Genomic DNA, 26,369 nt, shown 5'->3' with positions numbered 1-26,369 from the left:
ATCTCATGGGGCCCCCTTCTGACCCCGGCCCCTCGGGCAGTGCCCGAGTTCCCAAATGGTCAGTCTGCCCCTGGTCAGCACACAGCAGCAGGTTGGGGCAAATACAAGTCTCAGTACTTCCTGATTCTCCTCTCGGAGACCTGTAGCAGCAGAATAGCAGATAACTTAGGTAGAGCTGATCACCCTGCAACTGTCCTCCTTTTCACTCTCTCCACATGTCTGTCCTTCTTACGCATGATTTCCTTCTCACTAATCTCCCCTGCCCTCCAGGCACTCTGGGATCTGTAGTCTTGGTCCTCTTCTCCACAGGTCCCTGTCTCTTTGAAGGGTCTACATCTCCCATAAGTCTTTGCAATCCACTTCTCCTCTGGATTTGGTAGGTGGTCAATCACAATCCTTCCCAGTAAATTTCTCATTCCTTTCAAAATGGCCATCCCCTATGTTGAGGACAACTTTAGCATTGTCCATGGTTGCCTCCAATATGGGCGCTACCACCCTTCAGTCGCTCCTGCACTCCTCAACAAAATAGTCACCGCAGCTCCTGCACTTGGGACACTTTTTTCTGTGTAGCCAGTCCTCCCATCACAAAAAGAGAGTAACCAGATGCATTGGAGAAACATCCTGCAGTGTAACATAAAAGATCCACAGTCCAGTCTGCAAAATATGACCACTGTGGTCTAAAAAAATGTAGCGCTGCTGGTATAGTCATGCTCACATTTTAAATATTAGTTTGTTTTCAAATCAGCACTGTTAAAGACTGGAATTGTTTTGTTTTATGGCTCAAAAACTATTACAACATTTGGGGGAGTCACTGAAAAGTAGACGTTTTGGGATGTTCAGTGTAGAGATTTATATAGTTTGGATAGAGGAGGAAACAGTTAAAAACAATGTGAGATTTTTTTTTATGGTTGTGTACAGGGGATTTCCCCTTTATGTATTTATAGCTGATACTTGCTTTATTTAGTGATTTATTGACTGATTGATTATAGCGTAGGGAAGGTTTAAAATTTGCCAAGAGAAATAGAGAGGGTGAATCTCCTTGATGGGGCTGCAGTCAACAATACAAACATTAATCCTCACCTTCTCTACCCAAAACAGAAAAAAGTTTTTTTTTTACTTTAGGGACTCTAACTGTGACAAGTCACAGTGCGCAATGTTAGAACTACCTAATGCTGAACTTCTTGAAAAAATACCAAAAGTTCCTGGAGATGGGCAGACTTATTCAATGTTTTTCAGATTTTGCACAGCTTCTCAGGTCCTATGTTGATTCTGTCACTAAATGTGATATCGCCCACCTGGAGCGTTCCATGTCAAAAATGACCCTGGAAGAGAATCTAAGCTCAGTATGCAGATCTACCAAGTCATATGAAAACAAAATGAAAGCTCAACAATTCAACACTGAAGAGGAGTTCCAAAGGCTGCATGAGAGTTCACTGGAAGAAGCTCTACGTGAGTTTGAAGAGAGCTACGTCACGCAAGAGAAGAGTCAAAAGGAATACCTTCAACAGCTAGAGGTAGTTCATGTGAGGGTTGTAATGTTTCCAAAAATGTGATACATTTATTCATTTTGTGTTGGCAATTGTTTTGGCAGAAGGACCTAAAGGAAAAGAAAGTGGAGCTCTGGAAGATTTGTGAGGATTCCTCTCTGAAAAAGTGTGAAGATCTATTTAAGAAACTCAAGTGTGATGTAGACCAGGCCCACAAGGAAAAAAAATACCATTTCTCTGGAGGATATGCTGAATTTGTAAAGGACAAGGACACTATAATAAGGGTGTATAATGAACAACCTGACAAAGGCATTAAGGTAAACCTAAATGGTCTTCCAATGTTCTTCCTCTGCTGATTCAGTATATTTTGGTATCCCCTTGTTACATTGGTTAAAGCGAATATTACTCAATACAATCTTCAAATGTATCCTGCCACACTGGTTCCAAGCAGCTGTATATCCTTGCTGGCACTGTATATATTTCCAATGATCAAATATACATGTAAGGATAAGAAAGAGAAAAAGAGTTCACTATACAGTGCAGATTAAACCACTATTGAGAAATTAAAATTGCACTTACAATGCGTATCATAAAAAACAGACTCCAATGAAGGGACAAGGACACCAGAAATATGTTAGTTTAGTGGAGGCAGGGCCGTGGATAAGGGGGTACCACCAGTCCTTCAGTACGGGGCCCAGGCAGCTGGGTGAATCGGATGTGGGCAGGGAGGGTGATCGACACGGTGGTGTGGGGCAATTAATGGAATCGATCCTCTGTATGGCTCTCTCTGCAGCATCTGAATGCTGGATTATTCTCCTCTCCCTCCTGCTGGTTTTCAGCTGCTGCAGAGAGAGTCATACAGGGGATCAGTTCCAGTAATTGCCCCCCCTGACCCACCATGCCAATCACCCTCCCTGTGCATATTTAATTCACCCAGCTGCCTGGGCCCACACAGTGCCGGCTTCCCTCCTTTCCTTCCAGCTGCAAGCACACAATAGGATCCTTCAGGATGCAGATTGGGGTAACGGTCCAATAAATATGTCACATTAACCAGCCCTTTCCTTTCCTGAATGAACACACTGAGTGCTAAGTGTTGATCACTCACTGTATTCATTCATAACTGAAGCATAGTAAACTGTGTTTTTTTTTAAGGGGGTCCCTGTCAGGTTGGCTGTATGCACCCTCCCTGTGCATATTTAATTCACCCAGCTGCCTGGGCCCACACAGTGCCGGCTTCCCTCCTTTCCTTCCAGCTGCAAGCACACAATAGGATCCTTCAGGATGGAGATTGGGGTAACGGTCCGATAAATATGTCACATTAACCAGCCCTTTCCTTTCCTGAATGAACACACTGAGTGCTAAGTGTTGATCACTCACTGTGTTCATTCATAACTGAAGCATAGTAAACTGTGTTTTTTTTTAAGGGGTCCCTGTCAGGTTGGCTGTATGGGGCCCCGTGGTTTCTAACAGCAGCCCTGAGTGGAGGTACTGCATTACCCTACACATGGAGCCAGTCCTCTTCATGTTGCAGCTTGGGATATTTCTGCAGTCTCAATCCTCAAGACTTCCTGTGTCCACCATAGACTTTCCAGTGTGATTGCTGTCTTCCCCGCTGTTGACTTCTACACAAGAGTGCAATTGCATCTGTCTGGTGGACATGGTATTCCTCTGAATGAGCTGTTTTTGTGGTATGCATGGAACAAGCCACTAACATGTAAGTGCAATTTTAATTTATTTCTATTTAAGGTGGTTTAATCTGCACAATCCAGTGTGCTCTGTTTACAGCTTTATCACGGTTTAATTCTCCTGTGGCCTTCTTTGAACCATATTTCTACCATGACTTCCCTGCCCAGGTAGTACTTCTAGGTAGTCATGTGGCCATGTCATTCATGGTTGAGCCAGACAACCTACTTCAGCAAAAAAAAAAATCACCATTATAGATATGTTTATGGAAATAATTGTCTTTTTATACTTGTCGTGCCTTTTGTACAATTGTTAAAGTGTAGGCTTTGGAGGAATTTAAAATAGCTCAATTCAGTTATGCATTCTTTAAAGGGGGGTCACGTGACGTTGTGATTGGAGGCAGCAGCAGGCAGATTGATGCTGCAACTTGCCTGGAGAGGAGCCATTGGTGGAGTACTAATTTCTGAGAGATTTGGGTGCGACAAGGAGCAACATTTGGAGTGATAGCTATCTTGGAGGATCCGTGAGGGGGATCCAGTAAAGCGCTTTGATCCGCAAGGGTCGAAGTGATGAGGTGAGAGGCTCATCCAGATGGTGGTCGGATTGTCATATTCACATGCACCCAAATATCTACACGAGTTCCTGTCAATTTATGGTCACCATCAGTAGTTATTGGAAGCACGAGTGTTTTTTATTTTTTATTCTTTGGTCAATATCAGCATTTATTGGACTTTGAGAGCACTGTTCTATTTATTGTTATATTGTGGTTTTTTTCACTACACGAGAGGCACGTGTGATTTTATATTCACAGAATACGGGGCCCAGGTAGCTGGGTGAATCAGATGTGGGCAGGGAGGGTGATCGACACAGTGGTGTGGGGCAATTAATGGAATCGATCCTCTGTATGGCTCTCTCTGCAGCATCTGAAAGCTGGATTATTCTCCTCTCCCTCCTGCTGGTTTTCAGCTGCTGCAGAGAGAGTCACACAGGGGATCAGTTCCAGTAATTGCCCCCCCTGACCCACCATGCCAATCACCCTCCCTGTGCATATTTAATTCACCCAGCTGCCTGGGCCCACACAGTGCCGGTTTCCCTCCTTTCCTTCCAGCTGCAAGCACACAATAGGATCCTTCAGGATGGAGATTGGGGTAACTGTCCGATAAATATGTCACATTAACCAGCCCTTTCCTTTCCTGAATGAACACACTGAGTGCTAAGTGTTGATCACTCACTGTATTCATTCATAACTGAAGCATAGTAAACTGTGTTTTTTTTTAAGGGGTCCCTGTCAGGTTGGCTGTATGGGGCCCCGTGGTTTCTAACAGCAGCCCTGAGTGGAGGTACTGCATTACCCTACACATGGAGCCAGTCCTCTTCATGTTGCAGCTTGGGATAACAGAAAGATGTTTACACATCACTAATTAATTTGTTTTATATATATATGTGTGTATGTACCTAAAGGAGTAGCGCTACATTTTCTATTGCATTCTTTAAAGTTGCTATAATTAAATGGCCTCTGTCTTTGTCATTCTGCTATCCTCATGTAAACCCCTTTCAGAGCAAGAGCGAAGGGGGAAACACTCTAAGGCTCCAGGCACACTAGCACTGTTTTAAGCTCCTTGAAGCTAAATAGTGTCCATGCGCACTACTTGAGCTTTTAAGCAGGAAACAAATTGATTTTGTAGAGTTTTTTGGAGCTTTTTTCTAGTAGAACCCCCCCCCCCCCAAACACTACTAAAGCACTACTAATAGCTTTTTTCTAGCTTTTTCTTTTTAGTTTTTACATGTACTTTAAAAATGCTAACGCTCCTAAATTCTTCTAAATGCTACTAAAACGCTACAAAAAAAATGCTATTACGCTAGAACCTAAGCCAACTTGGCTTTATTGCGATCAAACTTGCTTCAAATTGGGTTTTCTGATTGGAAAACAACAAGGTGACCTCATCAGCAGCAGTTCCTTTACTATCCAATCACAGCCCTGACCAAGCTGTAATTCTTCAATTACAGTAGAGAAAAGTAGATGTTCAGGACTTTGTATAGTGCCTGGCAGGGGTGTCTGGATTTCAAATGACAAATGACGCATATTTTCACAGATAAAGCTGTTCACACGGCTGTGTATGTAGCCAACACTTACACTGAAACATTGATATAAAGTCCGAGTTCTACAATTCTGTTAGTAATTAAGGTGGCTTTGAGATTGTAATTGGGTTTAAAGGTAAACAGAGATAAAGAAATAAAAATACCTGGTTGTAATAGGTAAACGAGCGCTAGGTAAAATGCAATAAGCAGCTAGCATTAAGGTCAAACTCCAACCCTCATAAAACATAAAAGTATAGTAATGCAGCGCTACTGAATAACATAAAATGATAACTGATATAACAACCAAATACAACAACCAAATGTAAAATATAAAAATGTGCTGTGGAGCAGAGAGCCTTGTGTATTATTGCTTTCTAGTAGGGGCAGACTGACAACTCATGGGGCCCCCAGGCAATAGGGGATTATGGGGCCCCTGTGTCCTTGCCCAAACTCAAAAAAGCCTATGAAAGAGGTACCAGGGGCATCTCATGGGGCCCCCTACTGACCCTGGGCCCTCGGGCAGTGCCGATTTTCCAAATGGTCAGTCCGCCCCTGCTTCCTACAGAGCTGCATAGAGGGGGGACTAGACCTGCACTGCCTGCACAAGCAATTTAAGGTGGATTCCATAAGTGTCATTTTGGTCCATATTTTATCTGGATTGGACTTACCCTGGAGATCTGGAGAGGAGCGGCCGGACGATCAGCTGATGTGTAGACATATACCAGATGATCCCCGAGGATACCCTTAGGATAGTGATGACCAGGAGTGGTCTAAGTACTCAAATGCACTCATAATTGCGCTTTCTGGTTAGTGCAATATTTACTCATTTCCATATTCACTGGAAGCATGGAATTTCACCTATTCTATAGACTGGACATTTTTCTTATTACAACATGTCACTATTGTACCTTGTGCGTCATTTTTAGACGCCATCGTCACTTTTACCTCAGCGCTCCACAGCGCATTTTTATATTTTACATTTGGTTGGTATATTTTAAATAAAAATACCTCTTGATGATTTTCAACACATTTTATTTTTACAGGCTCAGGAATTTCTGAAGAAGCTTTCAGACTATTTAGAGGACATAGGAAACACAATACAAAAGACTGTCCAGGCTTTATTAGGTAAGTCTTCCTGCCTTGTTTCTGCAATGCTAGAAATACACAGGGCTTTTTTTCAGCGGGAACGCAGTTCTGGCGCCTCCAGAACTGAATGTATATAATGGCAAGGAGTGGTGAGATGTGCTGGAGGGTCTATTGTTCTTGGCTGAGTTGGATAGTTACTTGTGAGCAGGGCTTTCTTTCTGCCGGAACGCGGCGGTACTGCGTTCCGCCACCTTTTTCTTCTTGTCCCCGCTCACCGACTGCCTCTGCAGAGCTGACAAGCTATGCAGAGCAGCGAAAGTGACAGGTGCCGGACGCGGCTTGTTTATGTCATGCTTGCGCGTGCCCGGCACCTGTCACTGCCGCTGCTCACAGCCGGTGAGCGGGGACATGCACGCTTCACCCCCCCCCCCTCTACCGCCAGCGTGTAAACATCGGGGGCGCGGACGATGGGCGAGGACACTATGCACGCTTCACCGCCCCCCCCCGCCGGCGTGTAAACATCGGGGGCGGCGCGGCGACATCAACGGCAGTGACAGCGTGGACGCAGGGGCCGTACAGCTTGGAGTAGGTAAGCTGCGCTCGGCTCCCTGTCACTGACTGCAGTATCATGTATTGCTCTAAATTTTTACTCTCTCCCCAGCCTGTGCCCACCTAAACTATCCCAACCACCTGTGCCCACCTAAACTATCTGAGCCCACCTAAACTATCCTCACCCACCTGAGCCCACCTAAACTATTTCAGAACGCAATTGCTCAGCGCTCAGCGGCGCCGATCGAGAGCGCCCCTCCTGTGCATGAGGAACAGGAAAGATAAATTCAGTGATGGACGGTATTTTTTGGAGGAAAAGGTGGCAACCCTAGGGGAGCCTGTAGGAGCAGGCACATCTACCAGACAGGGTACACATGCATGCTAGACTGATTTTATATCTATGCTGGACGTTTACAAACGGCCTGCCATGATTTTATATCTATGCATGTGTTCCTGGTGTCAGTACGGTACTGATTTTATATCTATGCGTGTGTTTCTGGTGTCAGTACGGTACTGATTTTATATCTATGCATGTGTTTCTGGTGTCAGTACGGTACTGATTTTATATCTATGCGTGTGTTTCTGGTGTCAGTACGGTACTGATTTTATATCTATGCATGTGTTTCTGGTGTCAGTACATTAGTCATTTTATATCTATGCATGTGTTTCTGGTGTCAGTACGGTACTGATTTTATATCTATGCGTGTGTTTCTGGTGTCAGTACGGTATTCATTTTATATCTATGCATGTGTTTCTGGTGTCAGTACATTAGTCATTTTATATCTATGCATGTGTTTCTGGTGTCAGTACATTAGTCATTTTATATCTATGCATGTGTTTCATGCAGATCATGCAAGAGGCAGCCGGGGGTCCGATGACATCATTTCCCTTATATGGTATGTACGGGAAATGATGTCATCGGAAGCCCCTCCCAAATTTTACTTGCATTCCTGTTCTCTAAAGGGGTGGTCCTAGGGTTTGATGGGGGCGTGGCCAGGTTTGGGTGGGGGAGTTCCACCACCTTTCCTCTGAGAAAAAAAGCCCTGCTTGTGAGCCACTAGGGGTTTTCTTACTATGTACAAACTCTAATAACAATAGATTGCGTGCATAAAGAAATTAATTAAATTAATTAATTGCATGCTTAAAAAAGTTTTTTTAAAATATTAGATCGCAAGGTACTTAGTACACCCTCTCTAGGTGTATAAATGTTAGCATATAATCCAATTTTGTACCGCGCTCCAATATATTCTACCTCATGTGATATAGTGAATACCTGTGTATGCCACCAATAAACAAATAATTTCATCAAACAGTAATACTTAAATATATAATTTGTATAAATATAAGAGAAATTAAATATTCTATAAATGTGAAAAAACAAAAAATTAATATGAAAAAACAAAAAAATAAAGTGGGAATGATAGTTCTCCTCTATGTGAATTGAGATGGTATTATTCAGACTGGATTGTATTATGGATCTGTGTCCACTGCATGGGCTTGTTCTGGGAACTGATTAACAATTAACAATTGTTAATCAGTTCCCAGAACAAGCCCATGACAGGGAGAGTCACTTGGCAAGCAACACCAATCATAAGTGCAATTTATTTGGACATCAAGTACTACAAGTTGAAATTTATGGCTACATCAGTCTTAAAAAAAAAAAAAAAAAAAATACAAGGAAAAGACACACCAAATGAAGCACATTTTAGGCAACATAACCCAGAAAATCCAGATGATCTACAGTTGCATGGACCACTCCACTGGTCAGCCAATGGGAATTGTCCACATCAAGCAGTAAACTGAAAACCCAGAAGTACTCCTCCAGGAAATACACAGTGAGGAGAAAAACCTGGTACTGGATGATCACTTGATCGTGAGTTCAAGATTAAGCCAAGCAGCCAGCGGAGAAAGTTCTACTGAGAAGGCTGTGCTGAGGAGAGAGAGGTTCACGCAGTGGACACAGATCCATAATACAATCCAGTCTGAATAATACCATCTCAATTCACATAGAGGAGAACTATCATTCCCACTTTATTTTTTTGTTTTTTCATATTAATTTTTTGTTTTTTCACATTTATAGAATATTTAATTTCTCTTATATTTATACAAATTATATATTTAAGTATTACTGTTTGATGAAATTATTTGTTTATTGGTGGCATACACAGGTATTCACTATATCACATGAGGTAGAATATATTGGAGCGCGGTACAAAATTGGATTATATGCTATTGTTCTATTGTTCTTGGCTGTTGGGTTTGTTTTGCCACTGGGGGGGGTCTATTGTTGCTGGGGGTTTTTATTTTTGATAGTGGGCCGATTGTTGCTCTAAGAGATCTACTGTTAAGGGAGTGGTCTATTATTACTAGCTGCTAAGTGGTCTATTGATGCTGGTTTCTGGGAAATCTGCTGTTGCTGGCAGGGGTCTATTGTTGCTGGGTGGTCTATTGTTGCTCTGAGGTATTTATTGTTGCTGACTGCAGGGGATCTATTTCATAGCTTTTCTTTGTATGGAATTTGTTAATAATGACTTAGCAACACAAAATGATACTTTGTTCTGTATTCTCTGAAAGGGGTAATACTGGGAGATGGGTAGGGGGTGGAATCAAGGGATGGTGCTCGGAGGTGGGTAGTGGGTGGAGACAAGGGGTGACTTGGAAACGGGGGGACCTGCACCTATTCTCTAAGAAAAAAAGCCCTGGAAATACATTATCCTAAGGCAAACATGCATAATAAATTTCAACTGTTTTGTAAAGGCAAATTTTCTTTTTCTAAAAAAAGGAGATTCCGAGGATTTGGACCAGCAATCAGATTATATTCAGAATTACCAGTTACCCGCTGGCCAATTTAACCATCTTCTTATCCAGCTCTTCGGTTACATTGGCCATGGAAAGTCTTCCTTTGTGAATTCCTGTGTCTACGCATTTAGCAATGGCGAATTCCAGGACTGGGCAGGAGAAGGAGTATTTTATGGTGGGAAGACCATGGAGAGGAAAGCATACAAACTCACCAACACAATCTCTATTGTGGATAATCGTGGCTTTGAAAAGTTGGGGGGTCCAGAAGCTTGGGAAATCTATGCACAATTATGTAAGTTGATTCTATACAAACATTAACATTTCAGAACAGATATTCTCATATGCACTAAATGCACATCATGGAATTGCATAATCATGATTTGTGTACTACAATTTCTGTGTACATAATATCCCTGGATTATTATTATTATTATACAGGATTTATATAGCAGTTTTCTCAGCGCTTTACAATATAACGGGAGACAATACAGGAACAATACAGTTCAATACAAGAGGGAAAGGAGGGCCCTGCTACTTGGAGCTTACAATCTAGGAGGGGGTCGGGGCTAGTGGTACAAAAGGTAATAACTGTGGGGGATGGACTGGTAGGAGGAAGAGAAGATTCTGTTATTAGCTGAAGACAGGATAGGCTTCCCTGTAGAGATAAGTTTTCAGAGATCGTCCTAAATGTGAGCAGAGCAGGCGATAGTCAGATAGATTGAGGTAGAGAGTTCCAGAGGAGGTCGTGCGAGGAGCGGAGAGTACGGTTTGGGTGATATTTAGAGACAAGATTGGTGATGTAATTTGGGGCAGAGTTATAAATGGCTTTATATGTTATTGTTTTGAATTTTATTCATTGGGCAATGGGAAGCCAGTGGAGGGATTGACAGAGAGGGGTGGCAGATACAGAACGGTTAGTAAGGTGGATGAGTTTGGCAGCAGCATTCATGATAGATTGAAGAGGGGATAGCCTGCGATGAGATAGGCCAATGAGGAGGGAGTTACAATAGTCAAGGCGAGAGATAACAAGGGAGTGAATAAGTTGCTTAGTGGTTTCTGAGGTTAGAAACGGGCGTATGTTGGAGATGTTGCGGAGGTGAAGTCTACAAGATTTGGACAGCGATTGGATTTGGGGCTGAAAGGACAGATGGGAATCTAGGATTACACCGAGTACCCTGGCATGAGGGGAGGGACTGATGGTTGTGTTATTGATCTTCATGGAGAAGACAGGGGAGGGGGCACTGGCTGGAGGGAATACTAAGAGCTCAGTTTTAGAAAGATTGAGTTTGAGGAAGTGGAGTGACATCCATGCCAATATGTCGCTTAGTAGGTTAGTATTGTGAGAGGAGACTGAAGGGGTGAGGAGGAGACTGAAGGGGTGAGGTGAAGAGGAGACTGAAGGGGTGAGGTGAGGAGTAGAAAGATAGATTTGTGTGTCATCAGCATAGAGATGGTACTTAAAGCCTTGGGAGTTTATCAAGAGACCAAGGGAGGAGGTGTAGATGGAGAAGAGAAGGGGTGCAAGGACAGAACCTTGAGGGACCCCTACAGAAAGAGGAAGTGGAGAGGAGAAGCCAGAGTTATAGGTAATGCTGAAGAAGCACTGTGATAGGTAGGAGGAGAACCAGGAGAGAGCAGAGTCTCGGAGGTCAAGAGAGTGGAGTTTTTTGAGGAGGAGTGGATGGTCAACCGTATCAAAAACCGCAGAGAGGTCAAGAGTACGAAGTAGTGGCCATTGGTTTTAGCTGTTAGTAAATCATTAGTGAGTTTTAGTAGGGCAGTTTCAGTGGAGTGTAGTGAGCAAAAGCCAGACTGTAAAGGGTCAAGAAGGTTGTTGTCAGTGAGGTAGGAGCTCAGGCGATTGTAGACTATGCATGATATAAAAGAAAAAGCAAAGAAATGCTGTAACTCCTGCGCCGGACGATGGGCTCCACAATGTCAGTGACCCCACATAGAGTGGAACTGTGGATAAAGAAAAAAAACAGAGGATGCACAGGCCTAGTGCATTACCTTCTAAAATGAGATTTATTGAATAAAAAGTTGTATACTCACAAACAAAAAAACCCAAGACACATCACAAGAATTACAGCATGATCTGAAGGATGAGGTTCAGCCCCGAAACACGTCAGTCTTTTGGAGGTCTACAGTCCCCTACTAGCTACGATTTAGGGAGATTGGACCATGCTGTCATTCTCGTGATGTGCCTTTGATTTTATTTCTTTGTGAGTATACAACTTTGTATTCAATAAATCTAATTTTTAGAAGGTAATGCACTAGGCTTGTGCGCCCTCTGTTTGTTTCTTTATACATGATTGTAGACTAAGAGATCTAAGAGTTTAGAGGTAAACAGGAGCAGGGAGATGGGTCTTAAGTTGTTCAGGTTGGTGGGGTCCTGCGTGGATACTCATATAAAAAAAAAAACACATCCTGAGAACTAATGGTTCTAATACTTAATTTCACATTGCATTGGACTCTTATTTTACGTTGCATTGAACTTTTTTTTATTCTTGATCCCATTTTATTTGCTGTTGTTACTATTTTTTATTTTGTGTATTTTCTTTTTTCTGTAAATATTTCTGTAGCACCATTTCACTTTCTATTTTTTTGCAAAAATGTCCACTTTTTTACTGATCGGCATCAGTTCTGCCAAAAAAATTGCCAACGCAAAATGAATAAATGTATCAAAAGCATGATTTATGTTTATTGGGCTTTAAATGAGTGTTTTGAGTGTTTTTATTGGGCTTTAGTGTTTTGAGTGTTTTTTAATATACTTTTAAAGAGATGTTAAACAATATTTTAGTCTTTTTTTTAACCTGTGGTTTATAAAGGAAGCCTATTGCTGTCAAAGCCCTGTTTCTAGGGGTCCCGCAATATATATAATATGGGGTTGACTTTGCTGACCTCTCCTTGTAAAAATGCTAGTTGAAAGGTATCATCTTAGTGCACTGGCTTAAATATCTTCCCAGTAACTGATCTGGAACATACTGTATATGGAAAAAAAAATCCTGTGCTTAGTCAGTGTGATCTTGGTGAGGAGCCAATCAAGTACTGCACTCTGGGAGAAAGAGGCGGGTCACATGCTCACCTATAGCTGGAGATACTGGATAGTTCTAAGGGTTCTGACAATCAAACAGCACATAGCATCATAAAACAATAAAATAGGACCAGTGAGCTGAGATTCATTTATAGAGCCCACCTGGATGATACGGTAGCAGTGGTTCAAGTGAGATTACCCCAAAGGAGTGAGCTGTTCCATTACTGGCAGACAAGCGTCCATCCATCCATTAAGGAGGCCTTTGGTTGGATCCTGTTCATACGTACCTAGGGAGACATCAGCTCAGCTATTACGGCACAACCCATCCATTCCATCCTGAGCGGAGGACCTCTGGTTACATTATTTTGCGTATATAGAAATCCGCATCTGGTGAGTGCGTATTTTTACTATATTTCCTTGGCATGCCACTGAAGTCCGAAGTCATTACCAGTTCTTGTATTCATCACTCTACTATGGACTAACACGTATTAATGAGACTACATATATTTTTTAGCGCTGCACATTTATGAGATATTAGCATATAGCATCAAATGTGAAAATTGGTGGGAGGCAGGGAGAAGGAATGAAGGGGGCAGGTGGGTTACCATGAGATCCTAACATTTAGCCGATTCAAGCATTCATTTTAAATAATGTTAGTTTACAGTGAAAACTATGCTTGGGAAAGAAATGACGAAACACTGCAATTATAATTTTTTATAATAATAATAATTATATTTTAAAAGGTAATTTTGCACCTTTTAATGAGAAGGTGGTGTGGAATAAAAGCTTTCAAGAACGAAACGATGGCCTAATACTAAAATTGAAGGAAAATAAACTTCCTGACTTGATTGTTCCCGTCTTTGTGTGCAGGTAACTTTATAGCTTGTGAATCTGATCAGTGAAGTATGAATTATATTTTAATGTAAATGTCAATGTTTTAAATTCTTTGTTATATTAGAACTAGTGATCAGCAAATCTGCCCGGGTTTGCTTTGCCAAGGGTCTTGGCGAATCTTTCGCAAAATTTGGCAAACCCGAACATACAAATTTAGAGGCGAATCCTACTGAAGTTTTGGGAGGGGCAAAACTTGGTAAAGTTCGTTAGTAAGCAGTGGCGGACTGACAACTCATGGGGCCCCTGGGCAATAGGGGATCATGGGGCCCCTGTGTCCTTGCCCAAACTCAAAAAAACCTATGAAAAAGGTACCAGGGGCATCTCATGGGGCCCCCTACTGACCACGGGTCCTCGGGCAGTGCCCGAGTTTCCAAATGGTCAGTCCGCCCCTGTTAGTAAGTACCACTGCAAAATAATTTTTTTTTAGCAAAATGCTGTTCAGAGTGAGGACAGTGTTTTCATGTGGCTTTGAAGATAATACACAAATATTTTTAACAACATACTTGGTGGATGCCTTAAAGCTGCATGTGGTCTAACAAACCAGTAAGATTTCCATAGACAGTCCCAATGACAGCATAGATTGGCATCATATACTTGACTGATTATTATGTTTTTCTTTCACAAGAAATCTGATTAATTTCAGTTTTTTTTTTTATACAAAAAAACGTCCTAGAGATAAAGGGATTGTAGATAACACAATTGGCCAGCACCAGGACATTTTTAATGAAGAAAAATTTAACAAAATATACTAGAGACAAAAAGCACTCGCAGTTGTTTTACTCAAGAATGGAGATACTACAGAGAATACAGTACTGTAAAATGGCCAGTGTTTGGACCATTTTAACCTGTATCACTACCAGACCATTTTTAACCACTTGCCTACCAGGCACTTATACCCCTTTCCTTACCAGGCCAATTTTCAGCTTTCAGCGCTGCCGCACTTTGATTGACAATTGCGCTGTCATGCAACATTGTAACCATATGAAATTTTGATAATTTTTTTCTCACAAATAGAGCTTTCTTTTGGTGGTATTTAATCGCCACTGGGCGCTTTACTTTTTGCGCTATAAATTAAAAAAGTGCAAAAAAGTTGAAAAAAAAAAGTTTCTTTGTTTCTATTATAAAATTTTTCAAACAGGTATTTTTTCTCCTTCACTGATGTGCGTTGATGAGGCAGCACTGATGGGCACTGATAGGCGGCACTGATGGGCACTGATAGGCAGCACTAAAGGGCACTGATAGGCAGTACTAATGAGGTGGCACGGATAGGCGGCACTGATAGGCAGCACTAATGAGGTGTCACAGATAGGCGGCACTAATATGCAGCACTGATAGGCGGCACTGATAGGTGACACTGATGATGGGTACTGATAGATGGCACTGACTGGCATCACTGCTGGGCACTGACTGGCAGCACTGACTGGCACAACCGCTGGGCACTGACTGGTGGCACTGACTGGCAGCACTGCTGGGCTGCACTGGTGGGTGGCACTGGTGGGCAGCACTGGTGGGTGGGCACAGGTGGGTGGCACTGGTGGGCACAGGTGGGTGGCACTGGTGGGCACAGGTGGGTGGGCACAGGTGGGGGGCACTGCTGGGCACAGGTAGGTGGCACTTCTGGGCACAGGTGTGTGACACTGCAGAGTGGCACAGGTGGGTGCACTGCTGGGCACAGGTGGGTGCACTGCTGGGCACAGGTGGGCGGAGCTAGTGGGCGCACTGCTGGGCACAGGTGGGCGGAACTTGTGGGTGGCACTGCTGGGCACCGATCATCAGGGCACTGAACATCAGTGCCCTGATGATCGGTGCCGATCCCCGCTCTGACAACTGCTGGTTCTCGGCAGTACTTTCCTCACGATCTGACAGCGTGAGGAAAGTGCAGCCGAGAACCGGCACTTGCATTTCCCTGTGATCAGCGTTCATTGGACACCGCGGATCACGTGGTAAAAGGCCGGTATGATTGGCCTTTTACCACATCACGTGATCAGCTGTGTCCGTAGGACACAGCGATCACGGAGATCGCCGGGTGCGCGCCCCCTGGGGCGCGCAGGAGAGCGCGTTCTGGGGGGACGTCATATGACGTCCACCCAGAACTGGCCGGCCGCAGTGAAGCCGTCATTCGGCTATCTGCGGTCGGCAACTATTTAAATCGTTTTTTCTTTTCTTTTACTCACATTTTGGTCTGAAGAATACTTATAATCCCCATAACATTTTATATTTCTGAAAGCAAGGATCCTATACAATAAAACGTCAGTAGATTTTATGTTTTTTGGTGCCAGACCATTTTTTTAAACACCTGCTAAGACACATGTTTTTTTGGCCTAGAGACTATATATAACCCCTAAAACATAGATTTTTGTAAGCAGGGATCCTACAGAATAAAACAGTAGTTGCAAATTTTTATGTTGCGGAATATTTGCAAAAACTCTTTATCAAAACTATTTTTTGTGCAAAAAAACATAAAAGATTTACTGAACAGAAACACAATATAATCTCCATTTTTTGTTAAAAGGTTAGATTTTGTTGAGTAAATAGATGCCACGTGTGTCAGTTCTCAAAATTGCATGCATCTGCAAAATTGCGACAAACTATGCTACTCAAAATTTTTCTTTAACCCCTTTGTGCCTGAGGGGTAAAACAAATCTTAATGCCGAAGCTCAATTTTGCAACTTTGACATACGTTAGTAAAACTTTACACATCATCGCAACTACTTTGTACATCCAGGTGGATTATACCTTGGTTTTATTTCAGGACAAATTGGGCTTTCCTGTGGTGGTGAAAAGTATTGGATATCTCCTGATTTTCTTTTTTTATTGTCAAAGGAAAACTGGCCCAAAATAGTAAAAAAAAAATCTAAAAAGAAAAAAATTAGCTGTATATTTCTTGCTACTACCATAACCTACCACCAAAGAACAACCCAAAATAAATGTTCCTGCTCCCGAGGATCGCAGCAATACCACATGTTTTTATGTTAGTTGTTGTTTGTACCTGTAGTATGGCCTAGAAACAAAAGTGCACATTTTGTTTTTTTTTTAATCCTATCTAAAATACACTGACACTATTTTAAAAATATATATATTAAAAAAATGACTGACCTTTGACCCTGACCTTGACCCAAACACTAACCCTGGCACTGACCTAGATCAAACCTTGATCTAGGTATTTTTATTTATTTATTTGTGTTATTATTATTATTATTTTTTTTTTTTTCACACACACACACAATTTCTTTTTCTCTTAGCAAGGCTACAGAGAGATACAATGTATACAATGTACACAGAGAGCACACACGGGGAGCAGGCATCACAATGACTAATCAGGTACAATAGTACCATACAGCATTGTGTCTACAAAATTGCATCAATCTTTATTGAACATAGATGAATATTAACCATAAAACAGTGAAAAGGCGGTGATTTACAAATAAGTACAATACTCCCATACAGAATTGTGTCGACATAACAGCGTTCCTAAATAGCCACCAACACGTTTCAGAGTACATCTACTCCTTCTTCAGGGCTGAGACTCTGTGCATGAAACATATGGCCTCTAAAGACTGAAACATATATATTACAGTCATACACAGGGGCGGACTGACCATTTGGAAACTTGGGCTCTGCCCGAGGGCCCGGGGGAAGTAGGGGGCCCCTTGAGATGGCCCTGGTACCTTTTTCATAGGCTTTTTTGAGTTTGGGCAAGGACACAGGGGCCCCATGATCCCCTATTGCCTGGGGGCCCCATGAGTTGTCAGTCTGCCCCTGGTCATACAGTAATCCTATTGACAATTGTAGACAATGTTGTTGCATATATCTCAGAAATACAATACTCACAGCATATTATTATGGAGACCAAACAAAAGAATATCAATAATCAAGTTTCCGCCATATTGCAAACATTTGGTAATAGCCAAGTCTGTATATCCTCCCCAGACCGCATCCGGGCAAGCACCAACCGGGCCAAGGCCCCCCAAGATAGCACTGAGACCACACCGATAGCAACAAAGGCGAGCTATATGCAAAGAATAACAAAAGTAACTATCAAGTAGCCAAAAAGAAAAGAGTATCATAACATCTTTGTCATATGTAAAAAGGGTATAGTGACTATTGGATCTAGTAAGACACCCACCACTGATAAGGCAGATGCAGATTCTATTATAGCCACTATTCTCAAAAGGTTAGTGAAACAAGTCAGATCCATACACAGTGAGATCATCCAATGTCATAAGCCACAGCTCATTCAAAAAAATGTAAAAAGAGTATCAAAACAAAGGGAAAAAAGCCCATATCGAGATCACAAAGAGGTATATAGCCATATAATCATATACTGAGCCCCATATGGAGCCGTGTAACAAAGCAAAGAAGAAAAGCAACATTAGTTTACCTAAATGGAGAACCAACGGCAAGACCGCAAGGAGTTATGTCCGGCTTGTCACCACTCTCCCTGACCTCACTCTCTCTTCTCTATATTCGGGTGACAAGCCGGACATAACTCCTTGCGGTCTTGCCGTTGGTTCTCCATTTAGGTAAACTAATGTTGCTTTTCTTCTTTGCTTTGTTACACGGCTCCATATGGGGCTCAGTATATGATTATATGGCTATATACCTCTTTGGGCTTTTTTCCCTTTGTTTTGATACTCTTTTTAAGGTTTTTTGAATGAGCTGTGGCTTATGACATTGGATGATCTCACTGTGTATGGATCTGACTTGTTTCCCTAACCTTTTGAGAATAGTGGCTATAATAGAATCTGCATCTGCCTTATCAGTGGTGGGTGTCTTACTAGATCCAATAGTCACTATACCCTTTTTACATATGACAAAGATGTTATGATACTCTTTTCTTTTTGGCTACTTGATAGTTACTTTTGTTATTCTTTGCATATAGCTCGCCTCTGTGGCTATTGGTGTGGCTTCAGTGCTCTCCTGGGGGGCCCTGGCCCGGTTGGTGCTTGCCCGGATGCGGTCTGGGGAGGATATACAGACTTGGCTATTACCAAATGTTTGCAATATGGCAGAAACTTGATTATTGATATTCTTTGGTCTCCATTATAATATGCTGTGAGTATTGTATTTCTGAGATTTATGCCACAAAATTGTCTACAATTGTCAATAGGATTACTGTATGACTGTATATATGTTTCAGTCTTTAGAGGCCATATGTTTCATGCACAGAGTCTCGGCCCTGAAGAAGGAGTAGATGTACTCTGAAACGCATTGGATGCTATTTCGGAACTCTGTTATGTTGACACAATTCTGTATGGTACTATTGTACTTATTTGTAAATCACCGCCTGTTCACTGTTTTACGGCTAATATTCATTTATGTTCAATAAAGATTGATGCAATTTTTACTCATGTTTGGTGATGCCTTTAAAGTCCCATCTAGGGGGGTTGTTTCTCCTATACAATTTTGTACTTTAGGGATGTTGGCATCTATTAGATATAGCTCAGGATCACTTCTATACAAACTGCGTACAAATGTTCACCTTATACTTGCTGTCCAGGACACATCCCCTGCATCCTGCACACTTGGTTATTATTTAAAAATAACTGGAATATTTTAATGTTTTTTATATTTATATTTTTGAGCTCTTGAAGTAATCTAAACTAACTTTTGCTTTTCCTCTGTAGCTCAGAACATAACCTAAGTGATGTTGAATCCAGCTCCTTCAAAACATTCTTAAAAAAGGCTCATGAACTTACTGGTAAGTGAGCACTAAATCTGCTGTAACAGTAATTGTGATTAAAGAAAAAGAAAATCTATAAAGTCAGCTAAAGTGATATATTGGAGCCTACTGTGTTTTTGGCATAATGCTGATTTTCTTTAGAAAGCAGCCACAGCCTGAGTGGAAAATCCTATCCTCTGCCAGAATGCTGCAAAGAACCTTTGTTTTCTGTGTGGAAGCAGTTGTCTCTCTTCTACTTCAACCCAGAGCCTGAGACTTCTTCTCTGCGGCTATCATGGGGCCGGCTTATCTACTTAGGCTATTTCTGTTTTCAGCTTATAAGAGAGAGTACACTATTGTCCCATCCTGCTAATTAAAGGACAGATCATTGACTCTGAATTCATGGCAAATACATTTTGTTAGACGTTTGCATTGTCCGATAAGCCCCCACCCGCAGACTTCTACAACCACCAGCCAGGGAGAAACCCTTGCCTTTGTGGACTTGGGGACAAGGTTCTTTGCCAGGGGGAACTTTCCCAATGTTGAGGGCATGTGACCTGGTGTGGTTCAAGAAAGAGGGGAGCGCACACTCATCTACCCCCTTTCCTGACCATGCAGGCTGCATGCTAAGATTAAAGGATAAGTTCATCTTTTGGACAAAAATAATAAATGCACATTTTTTTGCAGGTACAAAATTGCATCTATTATTTTTGTCTACAGGAGCCTGGAAAGCATTGCATTAGTGACCAGTAGATCAGGATGTACCGGGTGTAAGGGATGTACGGGGTGCACAGAATGCAGGGCTGTGGATAAGGGGGTACCACCAGGCCTCCTGTACAAGGCCCAGGCAGCTGGGTGAATCAAATTTGAGCAGGGAGGGTGATCAGCAGCTCGAAACTGGCTTCTTCTCCTCTGCCTCCGGCTTTCAGCTGCTTCAGAGAGAGCCATACAGGGGATTGGTTCCAGTACTTGCACCACCACCGCACTGATCACCCTCACTCTGCACCATATGTTTCTCCCTGCTGCCCAGGTCCTCCTGTGTGCCCCCACCCACGCGGTACTGTTGGCTTCCTTCCTCTCCTTCATGCTGGCAGCTGCAAGCACACAATACAATCCTTCAGGATGGACAGTGGGGAAAGGGTCAAGTAAATATGTCATATTTATCAGCCCCATCCTCTCCTGAATGAACACAATGAGTGATTGGTAACATGGGGTGTACCAGATGTACTGGGTGTACGGAATGTACTGGGTGTATGGAATGGACAGGGTGTACAGGATGTATGGGGTGTACAGGATGTACGGGATAAACTGGGTGTATGGGATGAACTGGGTGTATGAGATGTACTGGGTGTAGGGAATGGACAGGGTGTACGGGATGTACAGGATGTATGGGATGTACAGGGTGTATGGAATGTATGGGATGTATGGGGTGTATGGGGTGTATAGGATGTACAAGGTGTAAGGGATGTACAGGGTGTATGGGATGTATGGAATGTACAGGGTGTATGGGATGTACAGGGTGTATGGGATGTATGGGATGTACAGGGTGTATGGGATGTATGGGATGTATGGGATGTACGGGATGTATGGGATGTACAGGGTGTATGGGATGTACGGGATCTACAGGATGTACAGGGTGTATGGGATGTACGGGATGTACAGGGTGTATGGGATGTATGGGGTGTATGGGATGTATGGGATGTACAGGGTGTATGGGATGTATGGGATGTATGGGATGTACGGGATGTATGGGATGTACAGGGTGTATGGGATGTACGGGATCTACAGGATGTACAGGGTGTATGGGATGTACGGGTATGGGATGTACAGGGTGTATGGGATGTACGGGATGTATGGAATGTACGGGATGTATGGGGTGTAAGGGATGTATGGGGTGTATGGGATGTATGGGATGTACAGGGTGTATGGGATGTACGGGATGTATGGAATGTACGGGATGTATGGGGTGTACGGGATGTATGGGGTGTATAGGATGTACAAGGTGTAAGGGATGTACAGGGTGTATGGGATGTATGGAATGTACAGGGTGTATGGGATGTACGGGATGTATGGGGTGTATGGGATGTACAGGGTGTATGGGATGTATGGGATGTACAGGGTGTATGGGATGTATGGGATGTATGGGATGTACAGGGTGTATGGGATGTACGGGATCTACAGGATGTACAGGGTGTATGGGATGTACGGGATGTACGGGGTGTATGGGATGTATGGGGTGTATGGGATGTATGGGATGTACAGGGTGTATGGGATGTATGGGATGTACGGGATGTATGGGATGTACAGGGTGTATGGGATGTACGGGATCTACAGGATGTACAGGGTGTATGGGATGTACGGGATGTATGGGATGTACAGGGTGTATGGGATGTACAGGGTGTATGGGATGTACGGGATCTACAGGATGTACGGGGTGTATGGGATGTATGGGATGTACGGGATGTACGGGGTGTATGGGATGTACAGGGTGTATGGGATGTACGGGATCTACAGGATGTACGGGGTGTATGGGATGTATGGGATGTACGGGATGTACGGGGTGTATGGGATGTACAGGGTGTATGGGATGTACGGGATCTACAGGATGTACGGGGCATATGGGATGTATGGGGTGTGCTGTCAAGCAGATATTCTGACAGGAAGATTCAATGAACTATCACAGCGCCCCACAGCACCCTGGTCGTTTATTGAAAACTACAAACTGACAGCTGCTAAGGCTGTTGGGACTTGCAGTTCATTCATTCACAGAATCCTGGGAATGAATGGCGTGGTCATGTGGGTGGAGCCCCGCACAGCCACGCTGTTTTCAAATCTGACAAGCAGTACGAGGAAACACGTAACATGTTCCCAAAGGTGAACTTATCCTTTAAAGGTCTGGTATGGATTTCTTGAGGGACCGTGCAAATTTATTTTTATTTTTTGTATGGGGTACCTTCTAACAATTCATACCAAACTCAAGGGTTTGGTATGAATTTTGGTGGAGACTTTTTATTCCTGCTGTACGATGTGCTACAGCAAAAATGATAGTTATTAAAAAATGAAAAAAATAAAACCATACAGACTTAGAGGTCTGCTATATTGGTTTTGTAAAATGTAAAAAAAAATTGTAAATGTCAGCTCTGGTGCAACACTTTCTGTCCAATGACACAGCTGATCACAAAGCAAAAACAGCGTAAGGAAAGTACTGCCGATAACCGGCAAGTGTCACAGGGCATCTATAATGATAATCAGTGCAGCCTCAAAAGTGCTCAGTAATGGCGCCTATCAGTGCCCAGCAGTGCCACACAGCAGTGTCACCCATCAGTGCCCATCAGTGCCACCCAGCAGTACCAGCCAGCAGTTCCGACTATCAGTACCACCAGTCAGTGCTGTCAGTCAGTGCCGCCAGTCAGTGCCGCCTATCAGTGCTGCCTATCAGTGCAGCATCATCAGTGCCTCCTCATCAATTCTCACCAGTGCTGCCTCATTAGCGCAGCCTATCAGTGCCCATCAATGCTGCCTATCAGTACAGCCTCATCAACGCTCATCAGTGAAGGAGAAAATATATCTGTACAATAGAGACAAAGAAAACCTTTTTTTTTCTCACATTTTTTGCTATTATTTTGTTTACAGTGCAAAAAATGACCCCCCCCCCCCGTGGCGATTAAATATAACCAAAAGAAAGCTCTATTTGTGTGAAAAAAATGCTAAACATTTCACCGTGTCACATGACCGCGCAATTGTCATTCAAAATGCGTCAGAACTGAAAGCTGAAAATTGGCCTGGGCAGGAAGGGGGTGAAAGTGCCCGGTTGACAAGGGGTTAAAGGAATTGGGAATGTTTATTTCTATCACTTTAAGAATGTATTCAATCTATTTCTATTGAAATGATATTGATGAAATTATTGATCAATATAGAAATATAGGACTAACATAGCGATGATGTACATCTCTCCAGGTATCCAGCCCTTCGTTGTGCTGACCAAGGGTAGAAAGGACTCCGGACTCAGACCCACGTTTGCCCAGATGGGGATAGAGAACATCTATCCAATAGAAAATTACATTATCTCCGACCATATCAAGGACAGGCACAAGCATCTCCAATTGCTGCGTTTTTTTAAAAACATCTTGAAGGCTGTAAACTTCCACCTGCAGGAGAGTGACGCGTTTCATACTCAGCGGTATGAATGGATGAGCTTCCTGGTGAAGGAGGCCAATGACATTTGTCGTAACAACTTCTGAAACACAACTCGCCTCATCTCCTCGGAGCAGCCTTGGCATCCTTAAAATTCTCTGGACTGAAATGTTTTCGAGACGTCTTCAGTCCAGTGACATCACACGTGCTTTTCATTTTTTCTTTTGAATTGGCAGTGGCAGCTTTCTCTTGTGGGGTCATTGTGAGTGGGGGTGGGGGGTAGACTAGATGTTCTGGGCTTACTGCTTGGACAGTGAACTTTATCTTTCAAATGCCACCGTACGCATTGACATACTTACCTACGTAGTCCCAGTCTGTCCTGACAACATGGTCATCTTCTGACTTTGAGAACAGCATGATCTGGTGCTTAACCAGGACCAATCTTAATGCAAACAATACATAAGGGAGTCCTTAGAAGTCCTAATTGCTCTTACAAAGTTCTTATAAGTCCTAGAATTCCAAGATACCAAAAATACAAAGAGGCAAAGGTGGCAGCCATCCGCAGAGTGTGACCAGCTCTGTAGGGATGACAGTAAGGGAAGAACAGGAGGCGCCACCTAAGTGCAGTATGTGTATAAAGACGGTTTATTAAAAGTGTTTAAAGATGGCTAAAAACTTCAGACTTATATGTCCTTAGTTCGCTCCTTTAGCAGGCTCTGCCATTCTCATCTAGACTGGAAGATGGGAGAATGGAGTCGGGACCAGGGGCGGACTGACAACTCATGGGGCCCCCAGGCAATTGGGGATCATGGGGCCCCTGTGTCCTTGCCCAAACTCAAAAAAAGCCTATGAAAAAGGTACCAGGGGCATCTCATGGGGCCCCCTACTGACCCTGGGCCCTTGGGCAGTGCCCAAGTTTCCAAATGGTCAGTCTGTCCCTGGTCGGGACACCCTGTGTACATCAGGAAGTGCACCGGAACCAGTGTGGCATTTTTTTCTGCACAGAACTGTATTGGAACATAGCAAAATGCATCAAAAATGCACCGGATAGCCAGTAGGAAATTTTTTTCCCCATTGAGATCTGATGGGTTTTCAAAGTGTTCCTTTCATTTTTTTGAGCTCTGTATTTACTTATAACAGTATATTATTATGCACTATATTTTTGTAACATTACATTTTATAATGATCATGATAATAATTATATTCACTATGAAAACTATATTTATAATAAAAACTGCAATTATCAAGAAGTACAGGAAAATAATCTGATTTATCACTATTAGGGATGAGGTTTGGATTCACAGCTACCATGGGTTCAAGACGAATCCTGCGGGTTTGATATACAGTCAGGATAATTGTACAGATCCATAGGGAAAAAGCAAAAAACTACCATTCGAATGGATAGAAGAATAGCCAAAATGGCGCGGACTCAGCCAACAATCAGCTCCGGGAAGATGAAAGAAGGTGTGACGTTCCCTGTGAGGACTGTTACAATTAGAAGACGCCGATGTGAAGCCAAGCTACAGTATGTAGGGATCCACAGTATATGCACCAGTCTCTTTGAAACAACTTATGAAGAGAAAGATAGATCTAATCTAATTATCTTTCTACAGCCCATTGGTGATCGCTGTATCATTGCAAATGTGCCCCTCAGAGAAGTGGTCCTTTTAGGTTCCCCTATGTTCGCCTGTCAGACCTTGCATTTGGGTCATTCTGCAGTACGCCCTATTAATGGGAGCCTATGTATATATGCAATTTTTTTTCCATTGTACGGTTCCTTATCGTTTGGTGATATATGTACTAATGTATGTCATTTCTCTATACTAATAATATTCTACCTCCTCTATTATACCGTTCTGAGGAAACTATATGTGAAACGCGTTGACCATTGAAGCTGGGCAAGCAAAAAACCAGTCTATGTGGGTACACAACTTACTGATAAGAGGAGGTTGTGTATCTTAGGGGATTCTTTTCCCAGTCTCCCCTGTTTTTAAATGTATGAATTGTTTCAATGTATTCTCATTGTTTTACATTTCTATAGAATAAAATATATATTTTTGAATGAAATGAAGTGTGGTCTCATAAAGTAGTGCCTATAAAGTCCTTTTTTATACTGTCTAGGGGTCTAGCAGTTGTTTTCTTCATATTGTTATAACGTCTTTCATTATTTAGTGGTATCTCACACGATTGGGATCTTTTCAAGGTCACCAGAGGATGACTGCAAATGGCTGAGCCAGCTGAATTGTGAGCCCTTTCAGAGCATAGTGTCTACTGTCCTCACTACATCTCCAATAATGGGAGGCAACAATTCTTGACGACGTCTCTCAGTGCACATTTGGGATTCTGTATCACACCAACAACAGAGGATGAATTAACATCACGGATTTCACCGACTCCCTGTATGATGAAGAATTACAATGTATGTCTGAACATTTAAGTAAGGGATTTCATATGCAGCCAGATCCTAACATAGAAGATATCAGATATGTGTGTTTCTCATCCCACTGGGGTTCCTGCACAGTCCCCACAGATGCAGTTTACCTAATTATCCTAAGTATGAATAACGAGTAGGAAAGCTAAGGGGGCAGAGGTTGTGGCTTCTGGTCCGGGTACTGGTACTTTCTCAATTATGTATCTTTCCGCTGCAATGGTACCAGGGGCAGACTGACCATTTGGAAACTCTGGCACTGCCTGAGGGCCCGGGGTCAGTAGGGGGCCCCATGAGATGCCCCTGGTACCTTTTTCATAGGCTTCTTTGAGTTTGGGCAAGGACACAGGGGCCCCATGATCCCCTATTGCCCGGGGGCCCCATGAGTTGTCAGTCCGCCCCTGAATGATACTGTCCATATTAGTAGATGCAGAGGGAAGCTCTCATTAGTCAAGGAATGTAAATATTAAAGTCAGATGGCAGCAGAGATCCCCCAGTTATGGTACAGAGAGCCTTGGTTATGATGATGGATCC

General features: G+C 42.8%; 1 protein-coding gene across 1 annotated transcript in view; it reads left to right on the top strand.

Annotated features, from left to right (window-relative positions):
• The window catches only part of LOC149441005 (guanylate-binding protein 5-like), a 40,587-nt gene extending 15,113 nt beyond the window's left edge, over positions 1–25,474 (top strand). The window contains exons 7-13 of the mRNA XM_089657869.1: positions 1,237–1,514; positions 1,592–1,804; positions 6,293–6,374; positions 9,667–9,975; positions 13,461–13,587; positions 19,239–19,312; positions 23,231–25,474. Of these exons, the coding sequence (XP_089513995.1) occupies positions 1,237–1,514; positions 1,592–1,804; positions 6,293–6,374; positions 9,667–9,975; positions 13,461–13,587; positions 19,239–19,312; positions 23,231–23,514 (1,367 nt within the window). The 3' untranslated portion in view covers positions 23,515–25,474. The remainder of the gene's footprint in view (positions 1–1,236; positions 1,515–1,591; positions 1,805–6,292; positions 6,375–9,666; positions 9,976–13,460; positions 13,588–19,238; positions 19,313–23,230) is intronic.
• The last annotated feature ends 895 nt before the right edge of the window (positions 25,475–26,369 follow it).

The sequence above is a fragment of the Staurois parvus genome, unplaced genomic scaffold (assembly GCF_062004578.1).
Source record: "Staurois parvus isolate SC_StPar_1 unplaced genomic scaffold, SC_StPar_1.0 ptg001037l, whole genome shotgun sequence".
In the NCBI taxonomy this organism is placed as follows: Eukaryota; Metazoa; Chordata; class Amphibia; order Anura; family Ranidae; genus Staurois; species Staurois parvus.
This window is presented reverse-complemented; position numbering and strand designations above follow the sequence as displayed.